General features: G+C 37.1%; 1 protein-coding gene across 19 annotated transcripts in view; it reads left to right on the top strand.

The window, feature by feature from the left end:
* CLOCK (clock circadian regulator) overlaps positions 1–15,870 on the top strand; it is a 121,376-nt gene extending 105,506 nt beyond the window's left edge. For 18 of the 19 annotated variants that reach the window (XM_045392596.3, XM_015450461.4, XM_005555262.5 and 15 more), the window contains 3 exons: positions 843–1,045; positions 4,944–5,205; positions 8,196–13,394. In XM_045392596.3, the coding sequence (XP_045248531.1) occupies positions 843–1,045; positions 4,944–5,205; positions 8,196–8,375 (645 nt within the window). In that variant the 3' untranslated portion in view covers positions 8,376–13,394. Of the gene's footprint in view, positions 1–842; positions 1,046–4,943; positions 5,206–8,195 lie in introns of all 19 variants that reach the window. The other variant, XM_005555258.5, reaches the window with a different exon arrangement.
* Positions 15,871–16,134: the final 264 nt, after the last annotated feature.

The following is a 16,134-nucleotide window of genomic DNA, read 5'->3' on the forward strand; positions in this document are numbered from 1 at the left end:
TTGAGACAGAGTTTTCCTCCTGTTGCCCAGGCTGAAGTGCAATGGCATGATCTTAGCTCACTGAAACCTCTGCCTCCTGGGTTCAAGCGATTCTCCTGCCTCAACCTCCTGAATAGCTGGGATTACAGGCACCCGCCACCACGCCAGGCTAATTTTTGTATTTTTGTTAGAGATGGGGTTTCACCATGTTGGCCAGGCTGATCTCGAACTCCTGACCTCAGGTGATCGCCCACCTCAGCCTCCCAAAGTGCTGGGATTACAGGCATGAGCCACTGCACCCAGCCGAGCTTTAAAATATATCACAATCTGTTTAAAGATGTAGTCTAGTAATTATACCAAGTTACTATAACTTAGACTATTTCTATATGTTAAAAAGGTATGACTTGCTCAAGAGGCTGACCAGGAAGCCTGCTGGTGCAGAATAGACTGTTGGGGGAGGGGGCAGTAATGGTTTATTGACTATTCCAGAAAATATTGGCAATTATTGTACATCTGTGACTGTAAATCCCAAGGATTTAAATGAAAAATAGCAAAATACCCACTAATTAGTTATTCACTTTGGGCATTTAACAGAAATTCTTCGGGTATATTTTATATCATCTCTATTATAGTCACACTTCTTTCTAAAGTCATAGCTTACCTTCCAGCAAGATATTCAAGACTAATTCATTCTCAATTACCATGAGTCATTCCTTTGTGGTTATATTTCTCCCAGAGTAATATATCCTGCCACTTCTTTCTCTGTCATATTGTCATATTGTTAGAATGATGAATTCTAGCATACTTCCCAAATGATTATTTTCAGTTAATCTGTCTATAAAATCTCTCTTTATTTTTAACAGAGTCAACAAAATGTACTGAGTGGGCACAGTCAGCAAACATCTCTACCCAGTCAGACACAGAGCACTCTTACAGCCCCACTGTATAACACTATGGTGATTTCTCAGCCTGCAGCCGGAAGCATGGTCCAGATTCCATCTAGTATGCCACAAAACAGCACCCAGAGTGCTGCAGTAACTACATTCACTCAGGACAGGCAGATAAGGTAGTTGTCATATTTCATTTGTTATTTTGAAAATTGTAAACCGATTAATTAGAAAACAATAATTTGATTTTTTAATCAAATTTTTTAATGTGACTTTAATGTGTTGCTCACTGCAGCCAGTGTTCTTAAATTTGAAATAAAAACACATAATTTATTCATTGTTTAAAGACTTCATAATTAAAGGGTAACAACAAATTTTGTTTCTTGTCCAAAAATATGCTGCAAGATATTATAGAATACAGATTCTACAGCACATTGTTAGAAAACGTTTATGACAGGCTCTGTGTCACTGTGAAGCTTTTGTCTTTTCAATATAGATGCTAGAGAATGTCCATGTTGTAACAGTGGTTAGGGTAGCTTACCTTCTTTAAGTTTGTTAAATGCTCAAAATATGTTGTCTCAAATTGTCATTTATTAAAAGAAAATGTAAATGAGGGCCTTCTTTTATTTCCCAGATAAGAAAAAAGTGAATTTTCAGTAATTAGCCAAGGGGTCTCTAGCTAGCTAAGGTGATGAGGGAGGGAGCTCTGAACACAGAGCTTGGTGTCGTCATTTCAATGCTCAAGTGCTTAAACATGTATTACAGAAAGGTTTTGTGGCCTGCTCTGGAAAAACAACCATCTATGACTTATTTTAGTGCACTGATCACGTGAGCAGTGCCCATTCTATCCAATATATAGTTTTTTTATCCCTCACCCCCACCATCCTCCTCCAAAGTCTATTGTATCACTCTGTATGCCTTTGCTGTACCCATAGCTTAGCTCCCACTTACCAGTGAGAATATATAGTATTTGGTTTTCCATTTCTGAGTTACTTCACTTAGAATAATGGCCTCCACCTCCATCCAAGTTGCTGCAGAATGCATTATTTTATTCTTTTTTTATGGCTGAGTAGTAGTCCATGGTGTATACATACCACATTTTCTTCATCCACTCACTGGTTGATGGGCACTTAGGTTGATTTCATATCTTTGGAATTGTGAATTGTACTGCGATAAACATATGTATGCAGGTGTCTTTTTGATACAATGACTTCTTTTCCTTTGGGTAGATACCCAGTAGTGGGATTGCTGGATCAAATGGTAGATCTACTTTTACTTCTTTTGAGAAATCTCACATTCCCACCAGCAGTGTGTATTGTTTTTTGACTTTTTAATAATGGCCAGTCTGGCTGGGGTAAGGTGATATTTAACTGTGGTTTTAAGTTGCGTTTCCCTGAACATCTATCTATTGAGGAGGACAGAAACCACATCTTAGTAAACATTTGAAGGCCTACCTAGATGAGTATGGCATCGTCCCTTCCCCAAGGGAAAGACCAGACTAGTAAAAGCAATAGAAAGATAAACAAATCAGTATTGTTTGGTATGATGAATACTTTAGAGTATTCTAAAGAGAAAGGAGGAAGTGAGCAGTTTTTTGTTTGTTTTTTTGTTTTTGTTTTGTTGTTTTGTTTTTGTAACCAGTTTCATGGGTTGAGTCAAGCAGGTGAATAACAGTGTGGTCAGGAAAGCTTCACTAAGGCGGAGATACTTGCCCGGACTCTTCGAGAGCTTGGCTTTTGGTGTGGGTGTGGGCACGGAGTCTAGGGAAGCATTCTGGGCAGAGGAAGTCGTGTATACAAAGCTGCAGAAGTGTGAGTTACACGAAAGCAGATTAAAGAAAATGTTCTTATCACATTTACCAGTGAGCCATGGGCTAATTCAGATGTGAATTTCATTTAAGATTACAGAGAAATCAGCACCTAGCACTTCTGTGACTAAGTGTACTTTGTAAATATTACTTATTTCCTTGGACTTTCTTAATATGGACAATTTTAATTCTTTATAGTTTTGCATTAAAGTATTTGGTTGTGTAATATATAAAATACAGTATTTTATTTTCAAGATCTGTACTAAGTGTAATATTATATACTTTAAACAGTTTGTAAGTACAGTTATGTCATGCCACATCTATGTTAGAGTCATATCTCACTGTAATGACCAATGTTATAAACTAACTTCATCTCACAGAAAAGGCAAATGGAAATAATATTGTTCCACAAAGAAGCATCATTTTTTTGTGTTACTGTTCTTTCATTTCAATAAGCAAAAGGAAGCAGAGAAAGAGGGAAAAATTAATGAATTCTAGCACAGCAGATGCTATGCTGCATTGATAAATTCATAAATTGAGAGGAGTTTTATTCACTGTTAGAATGTCATTTGGTTTTGAATTATATTTATAAGATACAATTTTGTGTGAATTTCTTCTGTAAACCTAGAGTTTAAAAAAATTACATTATGATAGCTTTGTTTATTCTTGAACTGTGTGCCAGTATAGCAGATGAATCATGTGCCACATGTATCTGACTCCCTGGTACCTAGTAATTTTATAAAAAGAAAAAGGTTCTTTTTTTATAGATTTTTAAAAAATTTTATTGTGGAAAAATGCAAATGACATAAAAGTTACCATGTTAACCATTTTAAAGTATACAGTTCCTTGTCATTGAGTACGATTGTTACCATCTCCCCTAACCATCTCCAGAACTTTTTTCATCTTCCCAAACAGAAACTCCATACCCATTATACAAGTCCCCATTCTTCTCTCCCCAGTCCTGGGCAACCACCATTCTATTTTCTGTCCCTGTGAATTTGACTAGTCTAAGTACCTCATATAAATGGAATCAAACAGTATTTGTCCTTTTGTGAATGGCTTATTTTACTTAGGATAATGTTCTCAGGGTTCATCCATGTTACAGCAGTTGTCAGAATTTCTTTCCTTTTTAAGGCTAAGTAATATGCCACTCTACTGTGTTTTACTTATTCATTCCATCTGTCAATGGAGTCTTGGGTTACTTCTACTTTTTGGCTCCTGTGAATAACGCTGCTTATGATTATGGGTGTACAAATATCTCTTTGAGTCCCTGCTTTCATTTTGGGGAGTTATGTAAGCAGAAGTGGAATTCCTTCATATAGTAATCCTATAGTAAATTTTTTGAGGAACTGCATACTGTTTTCCATAGTGGCTGCACCATTTTTACATTCCCACCAGCACTACGCAAGATTTCTCTACTTGCTTGCCAACACTGGTCATTTTCTATTGTTGTTTGTCTTTTATAATAGCCATCCTGATGGGTATAAAGTAGCCTCTTGTTGTGGTTAAGATTTGTATTTCCCTAATGATTAGTGATGTTGAGCATCTTTTCATGTGCTGATTAGCCATTTGTGTATCTTCTTTGGAGAAATGTTTGTTCAAGTTTGACCTTTGCCCATTTTTTTAATTGGGTTGATTGTTGGTGAGTTGAAAGAGCTCTTAGACATTCTGGTTATTATTCCCTTATCAGAAAGATGATAGGCAGTTATTTTCTCCCATCTGTGGGATGGGAGAGTTACCTTTTTACTCTGTTGATAGTGCCCTTTAATTCACAAGATTTTTAATTTGATATAGTCCAGTTTATCTGTTTATCTGTTCTTTTGTTGCCTGTACTTTCGGTATCATATCTAAGAAATTACTGCTAATGTCAGTTGCTAGTTATTGCTAAATCCATTGTCATGAAGCTTTTCGCCTATGTTTTCTTCTAAGAGTTTTATAGCATTAGCTCTTATATTTTGGTCTTTGGTCCATTTCAAGTTAATCTTTGTCTATGATGTGAGGTAAGGATCTAACTTTATCCTTTTGAATGTGGATATCCAAAAATGTTTTGTATTTTTGTTACACGTTGATCTTGCTGTATGAATTGTTTGTTTTACTGTTATACCAAAGGGAATCTTTTAAAATGAAACAAAGTAGGAATATACAGACCTTGAAAAACTAAATTGGCAATGTCATTGGGTATTATCTTAGGTAAGTATTTACTCCACTGCCTTTTATGATGTATACCTTGTACTTTGGACTCCAATTTTTTTCCTTCTTTCTTCTAACAGATTTTCTCAAGGTCAACAACTTGTGACCAAATTAGTGACTGCTCCTGTAGCTTGTGGGGCAGTCATGGTACCTAGTACTATGCTCATGGGCCAGGTGGTGACTGCATATCCTACTTTTGCTACACAACAGCAACAGTCACAGACATTGTCAGTAACACAGCAGCAGCAGCAGCAGCAGCAGAGCTCCCAGGAGCAGCAGCTCACTTCAGTTCAGCAACCATCTCAGGCTCAGCTGACCCAGCCACCGCAACAGTTTTTACAGGTAATTCTCGCCATGGGAAAGCTGCTTCAAACTCATTACTTTCATGTAATGAAATTAAGCATTAAGTGAACAGTTTTGTGAGTGATGTGAAAAATTCACAAAGCTTATTGTACAGTTTAAATCTCTACAAAGATGGAAAGCTGTCCTGGTTGGCAATTTTTTTTCTTCCCTTGTTCAGTCGTTGGAAGACTTTAGACCTGCCTTTGGGTATACCCAGTTATCAGAACTGCTGGACAGAGTGAGTGGCCTACTTCCTGCCCACCTGTTTTCTCAGTCTCTGACTAGAGTTTCTGGAACTTAAGCAAGTACCTCTTTCCTCCTTTTTCTAGCCAACCATAAATTCTACTCTGTACAGAGCAGGGATTTCTTTTTACTGGTATGAGTGTTACCTTAAATTATTTTGTTGAATTCAATCTTATTATAATTTTTGAGTTATAAGTTAGTATCAGATGAGAAATACCGTGGAGGTGTAGTATATGTATGAGCTAAGTATATGTATAGCTAAGAACTTGGGCTGTAAAGTCTAGCTGCCCTGGGGTTGAGTCACTGCTGCACCACGTACTGCGTGACCTTTGGCAGGTTGCTTACTCTTGCTAAACGTCGCGTGTACAGTGGAGGTTATAATAGTTGATACCTCATGGATTAATAATGCTTGTAAATCACTGAATATAAGAAAGACAAGGCACATAGCTGTTATATGTGACTGCTATATTGACAAATGTCATAGACACTTGGATTAGCCAAAATATAGACGCAGATATCATGTAGATAAATCAGACCATCTCTCCTTATCTATGGGATACAGAAGAAAGTCACTAGGGCGAGATCCTCATCAGAGAAATGAACAAAACCCTTATCTGGACCTCAGGATCTTCACTAGAAATCCACCTTTTCCCCTTCTGGCCTAGCTGGAGCATTTTGAATGTAGGCTAGCCTGGAAGTGTACTAGAGACCACTGCATCTAGGCCAGGCACTTATCATTAATTTCTGAGTTACACAACATGTGATGTGATTATTGTATTCTATATTTGGGCATAAATATAGTCTTAATTTGTCACCCTTTGTGTGCTGGTCCAAATATAATCCTTGTCTGTGGTGTGGAAATCTAAAACAGGCTAGTTGCCATAATATCTGATAGTCATACAGTCTCTTAGACTTTAAGCCTATGCTGCAGAGATAACTGGGGTAGCTACTATTACAAATAAAGAAATAACAAAAACTTAAAACAAGTTCTAAATTATTATGTAGGCAAAATATATCCAATGAGAATTAAGCATAAGCTAAAAAAAGGAGAGGACCTGCCTTAACATCTCAGTCTTCTAAGTTATCAAGGAACAAAGCCCTTACGCGGTGGCTCAAGCCTGTAATCCCAGCACTTTGGGAGGCCGAGACGGGCGGATCACGAGGTCAGGAGATCGAGACCATCCTGGCTAACACGGTGAAACCCCGTCTCTACTAAAAAATACAAAAAATTAGCCGGGCGCGGTGGTGGGCGCCTGTAGTCCCAGCTACTCGGGAGGCTGAGGCAGGAGAATGGCGTGAACCCGGGAGGCGGAGCTTGCAGTGAGCTGAGATCCAGCGACTGCACTCCAGCCTGGGCGACAGAGCAAGACTCCGTCTCAAAAAAATAAATAAATAAATAAATAAATAAATAAATAAAAGAATAAACATTCTCAAAAAAAAAAAAAAAAAATTGGCATCCCAAAGACATAGGGCCCACAAAGAAATAAGATAGGCAATACCTCTCATAAATACACTTGTATGTAGGTAATAAATACACAACTTGGCCTTTCTAAATTATGTAATACCTAGTTCTAAAACATGCTCCTGTTGTAATCTTATAAGGCTCGTAAGTATCCTGAAGTCTTTGCCTTACATAGCTTTTCCTAATAACAAAGAGCGAAAGAAAACTCTGAAGGTCCTTGACAAGCTGTAGTAGTCTTTAAGGTTTGTCAAGGATTTGCTCTTTTGTGTGTGTGTGTGCATGTTTCTTTCATGTACATTTGCAAAAATCGCCCACCACAGCTCCATTTTGAAATTAAGAACCCTGCATCAAGTTGTACTGTCAGTAATGGGGAAAGGACTTTCATTGTAAAAATTGACTTTCTTTCCGTTAATGTTTTTTTGTATCCGAGAGTTTCACGTTAATGAACAGCACGTCAGAAGTAAAAATTTGGTGAAAGGAACGGGAGCTCATATATTTGAGTCTTGCCCAAAGTCATACAGCTTACTTATGTAAATGGCAGAGCAAAACTCAAATGCAGGGCTTCTGTCTGCAAATCCTGTGCCTTTTTTCATTTTGTTTTGTTTTGTCTGTCTGTATACCACACTGCTACTTATCGGACCTAAGGCTCCAACTTTGCCCTCATAATTATGATGCTTTTAAATAATATTAATATTTAATCTTTATTAAGAGCCCAGTGTGGTAGGCACTGTTATTCCTATTTTGTAAAGAAAGAAACTGAGGCCCAGAGAAGTACACAGCTTGACCAGGTCACACATGTGGTAAGTAGGGCAGCCCAAGTTTGAACCATTCAGTCTACCTCAGGGCCCACGGTCCTGGCAGCTTAACTGTGCCGCTGTAACCAGCTGAGCGAACCTGTGTGCAGAAGGCATTGTCTGTTTGGCCTAGGAGTATTTGTTTTTCATATAGTCATAACTATGCTCAAATTTTGTAATTTAAAATATGGGTCTTTAGGACATAAAGTGAAAGAACATGTGTGATTTGGCTCAAGATATAGATTGCTTTCTATACCATAAAATCTGCAGCTGAGATTCCTGTAAAAAATGAAACTCTCTCATACTTTCAGAAAGAGGGAAGGCCTCATAAGCATTTTCCAAATTAGAATTTTTAAACCAGAGCGTGAAAGTGGTATGCATTATGTAGAATTTTAAGGATTTTGTCCCTATGGACGGGAGAGTGTGAGTAAATCTTGCGTGGGTGGCATAAAGGGAGTAAAGCAATGCTGCATAATCCATTTGTTTTTTAGACTTCTAGGTTGCTCCATGGGAATCCCTCAACTCAGCTCATCCTCTCTGCTGCATTTCCTCTACAACAGAGCACCTTCTCTCAGTCACATCACCAGCAACATCAGTCTCAGCAACAGCAGCAACTCAGCCGGCACAGGACTGACAGTTTGCCCGACCCTTCCAAGGTTCAACCACAGTAGCACACGTGCTTCCTCTCTGACATCAAGGGAGGAAGGGGATGGCCCATTAAGAGTTACTCAAATGACCTGAGGAAAGGAGGAAAAGTTCCAGCAGTTTCATGAGATACGGTATTGAGTGTTCTAGTTCCTGGAATTAGTTGGCAGAGAAAATGCTGCCTAGTGCTACCGATGTACATTAAATACCAGCCAGCAGGAGCTGATCATAGGGGCATAGCCAATTCTGACAGTGTTTTAGTTGCCCGGATATTTTTTATGGAAAAAGAATATGTTGCCAAATGTTAAGAAGCTCAGCTATGAAATGACCTCCAGGGAATCAGAAAGGCACTAATGATGTTAGTAACTTTTAGTGGTTCTGTGCCTCTTACCAAGTGTTACAGAGGACACACCACTGCCACGTCAGGGGTTTGCTTAGAGTGATGCCATGAAGACAGTCCAGTAGACTTGGTAGCGACCCCCTCCCCCGACCCCTCTCCCTTTTCAGATAATGATGGGACAGTAATTACTTTCAGAATGTCGTGTGGGTTCAAATTCTCTATGTACAGATGATGTAAAAATATGTATATGTCTGGATAAAAGGAGAGAAAGCAAAACATTTTGTATGCTGCATGAACGCGTTATCTCTTCCTTACAGGTATGAGCACCTTTCCTGAGATTCTGACACCATGTGCAAACTGATCCATCCTCTGTTTTTCCTTTTGTTTACAACACAATAGTGTTCTGTTCACTTTTCCGGGGCACAAGTTTTTTTGTTCATACTTTGGCTGTGATGTCACAGTTTGTTCAGTGAGGTATGATGTGCTGCTGGGAATGGATTTTTTTTTCAGGTTAAATTATTGATACAACAGGATTTTCAAGTTACTCAGAAATATCCCTCATTTCATTATTTTTCAATTATGTTTGAAAACAGAATTTGCACTGCTTTATTTTAGGTGGTTGGGAGTTTTGATTGCATATTTTGTTATAGTTCATAGTTGGAAATATTTGTGTAAATGGTTTTCAACAAGCCTGAAAGTAATTTCAAGAATGTTTCAGTTATAGAGGTAAAATTTGCACACAAAACATCTTAGGCACTTTTTAACATTCTCAATCATGGGAATTTTAACTTTTGAGATTTGTTGAAATATTTTTTATTATCCTTCACAATTTCAGTGCTTCTTTTAGTCAGAAATGATTCAGGGTTATTTGAGGGGGAAAAACCCCATAGTGCCTTGATTTTAATTCAGGTGATAACTCACCATCTTGAACTCATTGTCCGGTTTCCGTAGCAGTTTTACAACCTTAGTACCTTTTTAACAGCATGTGGGTGTCAGTGTCATTATTAGTCTCCTAATAAGTTCCTTTGAAGACTGCTATCAGTCTCTTGGACTGGAGATACAAATAATTTAGAAATAAAAGATGACAACCTAACACTATCATAGTTATTAATGTGATCCTAAAATTGTTTCCTAAATCAGCATTTTTCTTTAAAGTTAGTCATTTAAGAATTTACCAGAAATATTTGCTCAATATGATCTTGATATTCCTACAAAGAAAAAAAGAAGGCATAGGAATTTGGCTATGCCTTCACTACAACACTAAAATATTGTAACTCACATGCCTTCTAAACGTGAACTAAGATTTCCTTGAGCAATATCATATTCTAAAAGTAGTAAATTCCAATACAAGTTACATACATTTTAAAAACACTTTATAGATTTTATGGTACTAATGAAATTTACAGTGATAGAACAAAAGAAGATTAGTAGAAAATACATTATTAGAATATAAAAAAGTTATTACTGAGGAAAGGGAGGAGAGGACAAGTGTAATAAATCAAAATTGACCTCAAAAGAAAATGTGTAACAGAGTTGAGATTGTTTAAAACAGAAAAGGTTCTGAACAATGAAAATTAATCTAAATGCAGAATTGCTAGGTAAAGAGGTCAGGGGAATGCTAAGCCAGTTCTTAAGACTTCTCTGTCCTCTGCTTTGCTGTTATCCTTAAGGCATATACTTTGTCTTTCTGCAGAAAATTCTACCTGGCCACAATTACTTTGAACATTAATGTTGAAAAAGAAAACAACCAAAGAAAATTGGTACTTACCCTTCTACAAGAGAAGTGCGACTAGATACCAATCAGTAATTAACATATCAAGGAGCTCTTCTAGCTCAATGACCATCCAGTAGAGCTTTCCCACATTCCCATGAATATCAAGAATAGTTGTCAGAATATGTATGTACCTGAGCATACGTACACAGACAAGGGGGATGTTGTGGAATATGGCAAAAGGATTGTTGTTCTCCCCTTTCAAATTGCCTTTCTTAACTTTATGCCATTCCATATATATCTGAGTTGTGCCTCATTTATTTATTGGCAATTCCTAGTGATACGGATTTAGCTAACAAAAGATATGAAGAACTATTATATTAAGGCATGTCCTCTCCATACCACACTTAAAAGATGGTGAACTGTGAGTACTACTTAGGTTGACAGCAACAAAGCATAAGACAAGCCCCAGGTAAATGTGTAAACTGTTTACTCACATTGTCCTACTCCAGCCCCTTCAATTATTTCCCATCTCCACAAATAGTTGGGGGAAAAAATTAAAATTTTCCTTTATGATTCTTACTGCTCTTCATAGCTCATCTTTTCCTGCTTAGAATTAACCATTGCTAATTTAAAGGAGCAGCTAGCTGCTTTTCTGTCAGTCTGAAGTGTAGTAGTGGAAGAAGTAGTAAGCACCAGCTGCCTCTTTGCTGCTTTGTTTTCCTCCTGCTTCTCTTAAATTTGGGGTGCAAAGCTATCCCGCCCCACACCCTGCCCCATGAAACTTGAGCATTCAAATGAAGATTCAGCAGTGTCTGTTCTTCATTCATTTCTATAGCCAAAGCTGTTAGTTAAAATCCCAAATCTTTATCATTTAAAGACACCAAATAGAAACACCTTCCAGCTTAAAGAGAAAAAAAAAGTCTCTTCCCTCTGCTTTACTCTCACAGGTATTCATCTTTCTTAAAAACACTTATTCTGGGTGGTACTTTTTAGGTAAGAAACTATTGAGTTTCAGGAAAAATGCTAGCTACTCTGCAGTTACCCTGCTTTGGATATACAGTTATCATAGTTTTGGGGGAGTCAGTATTGTTTAACAAATGCAAGTGAGAACTACAAGCGTTAATAAAGTTGCTCCTCAGAGCGGTGTCAAACCAGAACCCAGACACTTAAGTACTTCATTTTTGAGTGGAAAATATTGGAGGAACAAGTATGGGAGATGCCAGTAGCATGTGAGTAAATAACTACAGTCTAGCCTTCCAGCATCCCAAATTCCAGGGGTAACTTGAGAGCTGTGCTCTCCTTTGTCATTTGTATCTGGCTTTAGGAATGTACTAGTAATAACAAGATGCCAGTGATTTTGAATAGTTTGTTGTAGGTGTTCAGTGCAAAATAGTGAAAATATTTGGATTCTTCAGAAGTGCTATAGTTGTTGGTCATTGCCTTAAAGCAGTCGCTTGACGTTAGGAGCACTGAACCAGTCCAGCTCCATCAAGAGCACTGTGTTGAAGGGAGAAGAACCCTTGTTCAAGAAGCCTTAGAAAGGGATCCTTAAAATAGTACCCTACGCAGACAAGTGAAAATTCTTTTAAACTGGATATTACTCAACATGTTTTCAGATGTTTCCACTACACTGAGGCAAACTTTTTAAAAGTGGAATGCAAATAGCATTTTACTTTAGTATTTCTGCTTTTTTCTTTGTTTCTTTGGTAATTGAAAGTTTGTTGATGAATATTTGTGTAAAACTCATTCAAGTCTATAACCTTTCCAATTACCTGTGGCCCTGTCTTAGTCCCATGGGAGTCTCTGTTGGAAGGGGTAAACACTGGATATTAATGTTGCTGAGTGAGTCTTTCTAGCCAGGACAAGCTGATTGGAATTTCTGAATGGTAGAGAAGAAACAGCACAAAGGCACTTGCCATTTTAAGTGTTTGGAGAAAGAGAACCTTTTAAGTTTGGATTGGGTGAGCTTTCTTCTAAAAGGAGCTTCTGAAGTAATTGCAAAGGAATAGAATCGACTATTTTTATAGTATATTTAATATATTTGTATATAACTATGAGTATAATAGGAACCCTCTACATGCCTCCCACTTTTCTAATTTACTTCCCCTTTTGCCATAGCACTAGTATAGCCTCATCCGCATGGGTAATGTGCCTATTGTCAGCCTACCAAAAGATAGTGCTGCTGCTTTATGAGACAGGTGAGAAGACCCAACTCTCATGCCTGGGGATCCTTTACAGAAGGAATAGCACACACTTTTAAAACAACATACCACAGTCTAAAAGCATCATTTGGAAATGTAACAAGCACTTTATTGCAATTACTCATTTTGATAAAGTTTATTCTTAGGTGTTAACCAATTCTAAAGGATCCCCAAATCATCACTTAGGTGAAATTATATAAAATGACACATTTCTGAGAAATGTTTAGATCCAGTGAACCGTAGTTGGTTTATGGGAGCGATTTCAAGATAGCCAAATGAACTTTGACTTTTGTTTTGAATGTGGTGGAGTCAAGAGATTGTAGATGCCTAGTTTGATTTAAACACTATTGTAAACCTATCTTGCCTATTGTGTGGACACCAAAAGAGACCAATGAGCCTGTTTATTTTTCAGAGGTCTAGGAAAATTGCATCCGTGTGAGTAGATGTACAGAACTAATCTAAAAGTGATTGCTAGTAATATTTTAGAATATAATAATTTCAAGAATTATTCTGAGTGTTTTAAATGTGCCCTGAAATGTTGGCATGTCATTTCAGCGTTTCCATTTGAATTGCTCTTGTAATATTTTTGCACAAAAAGGACTGAGAAAAAGACTACTTTGGTTGAAGGAAAAAAAGTATAATTTGATCTCTAATTTTAATGTCTCCTGTGGAAACACTGGGGATGAATTTTGTTGACACAGTTATTCAGGATATTTAAAACAGTGTTGAACAGCTCACAAGAAATTAAGCAAACTTGGATTTTTAAAATTAAAATACTTTCTTTCCATGTGACTGTTTTGCATAGTTTTTTCCCCCTATGTCATAACACTACATTCCTTTTCTTAAATAAAATACTCTGCAGGTTTTGTTGTGAGTGTTTAACAGTATTTTGTAAGCTGCCTGGGTTTCCTCAGGGAAACATTATTTAGTGGAATAATTTATGGAGAGACTGTTAAGTGAAATTCCATCACCACCACCAGCAAACACTGAGGTGCTGCATTAAGTGACAATCAAACTAGTAAGTATTTATGAAAGAATTTAGAAAGGGATTCAAAGAAGCAATTGCTTTTAAAACAGTTCTCTGGGGTTGTTGAATAAAAATGGCTAAATGTATTTATTTGTATTTTAAAATATCTGTGTGTTCTGTTTTCTCATCAAAGTGATTTCAGTGTCATGTATTTAATTTGTGGTTTGTTTTGTTTTGCACCATATTCTTCTTAGAGAACTGGCTCTGGTTTGGGGTGCAGTCACCAACTCTCACGATAATCTTTACGGACAGTCTGAACCTACTTTACTTCAGGACGGCAGTGGAGGGGCCAACTCCAGAAGCCCCTGCACTTCCCTCCTCAAGTCATCTCAGAAAGAATTTTAAAAATAACTTCTTTCAAATCTGATTCATATAGTTCCAACCTTTTTCTAGTTTCACTTGCTGCCTTCTCTGTTTTATGGGCACTTTTTGTATGATTACTTCCCCAACACAGCCAAAGGCCAGTATGACAACCAATGGCACACGATGCCTCTATTTTGCCCAACTGGGGAAATGTTAGTAAAAGAAATAGCATCTTTTAATGGCTGTCATTATATCCATATTAAAATCCATTTAAAGTTCTTAAATTTGATGGAATAATGTATACAGGCTGAAAACTTCTACAAAAAATGTTTGCTGTCTTTAACATGGTGTCGTGTTACTTGGTCCTTTGAAAACAAAACAAAACTTCCATACACAGCACTGCCCAATAAAGCAGTGTTGGAATATTGGAAGCCTAGACGTTTGAGGATCCTTCTTGGTCACATGCATTAGAACAGAATCCTCCACTTTAGGACTCAGAGAAGCTATGGAGTCCCACAGGCTAGGTATAGCACACAACTTAGAGAATGGTAGTTAAAGCACGTCAACCACAATTCAATGATCTAAAAAACATTTCTTAACTCTGAGGGTTAAAATGAAGACACAGTGTTTTCAAATAAAAGCTTTTACATTTCTTAGGAAACAAACTGTGACATCGCTTTTAAAAATGACATTCAAATGTTTATAATGTGTGTTTTTGAGTTGGCTTGGACTAGTACAAGTTCAATGCTGGCAGTGGTTGTGCCAGTAGTTAAGTTAAAATAAGTTGTTACTTTCAGATTGATGTCTTATATAACCAGACAATCATCTTCAAGCAAAAAAATTGGCCAGGAAATGTCTTTTATTTAAAAAAAAAAAAAAATGTCAGCCAGAACAGCTATCACTTAGACCATTCTGGAATGATTTCGAAATCTTTACTATGGTACAAAGTTGGGGAAGGCCTCAGTATGGCACTTTCATATTCACTCTATGTAAAGATTGAAGCCCAAAGATGAGTTTAATTCAGTGCTGTATTGAAACCAGTCAGTGCAAAAAAAAAAAAAAAAAAATTATCTTTGTAAATTTTTCATTGTTAACATCAGTTGGTAGTTGTTAAAACATGCACCAAATTATTTATAATGTTCTGTGTGGTTCTCAATGTGATATTCTTGACGTTGCTGTCCTTACTGCTTGGTTCTTGGTTTTAAATTAAAAAGTAGATGTAGCCCATCATTTTTACTTCCAAAACGGTGGAGCTAAAAACGGCTAATTGATCTTAAGAATACCCTTTACTAAGGCAAAGATTTAATTGAAATCCAAATTGATTTACAGAAATGAAACTGACATTTTCCATTTGTTGTCTTCTGCCAAAATTCTGAATTGCATACACGCATGAGGGATAATGAATGGTTTCAACGGTGCTATATTAGGTTCTCTGATTTTCATGACCTATGTATGTTTGGAAATACAATATTGTATAAAATGTGGATCGTTTTGTTACCGATTTAATATTGCCATTTTAATTTGGTGTAACAATTGGTTACACTTGTTTTTCAAAGCTATCCTTTGAGGAGAAAGTCAAAATGTTGTTAGCCTACCTCCACTCAGGCCTCTTGCTGTGTAATCATTATTCCAGGTTATGATGTGCATAGCTTTTAAAACTGCGTGTACTATTACTCTGCTCTTTCCCATACTCGTCATGTATTCAGAACCTAAACTTATAGCAAAAGAGCCAAGCAGTAGTTTTTTTGTAAATGTAAAAATAATTAGATCCAGACTTTGTTTCCTTCAATTTTAAAAATAAAAAATACCTCAGTGCTATGTTTTTCAGTATCACCTGCATTTCTCAAGAAATAACACCTGCTTCATGTGGCACATAACTTGTAAGAATCACATTTTCGATTTTAAAGAAAGACTATTAAATATTTTAAGATCACAATCAATGACATTTCCCTTTCTTTTATTCAACTATGGAGCCTAATTGCTGCAATAGCGATTTTTTGTAGCTTAGGTCTGACTTACCAAATTCTCAGAGGAATTATGTCCTGCTACAAGATTGTGGTGCCTCAGAGTGCAACGCTGTTGTTATTTGCATATGAAGCTAGTATTGGGACCAAGCTATCTGAACTGAGGTTAGGCTATGATGGTACCAGCTACTCTCTACGAGTAATTGTCTCTTCTGTTATTGGAAAAACAGCCGGGC

The sequence above is a fragment of the Macaca fascicularis genome, chromosome 5, assembly GCF_037993035.2.
Source record: "Macaca fascicularis isolate 582-1 chromosome 5, T2T-MFA8v1.1".
In the NCBI taxonomy this organism is placed as follows: domain Eukaryota; kingdom Metazoa; phylum Chordata; class Mammalia; order Primates; family Cercopithecidae; genus Macaca; species Macaca fascicularis.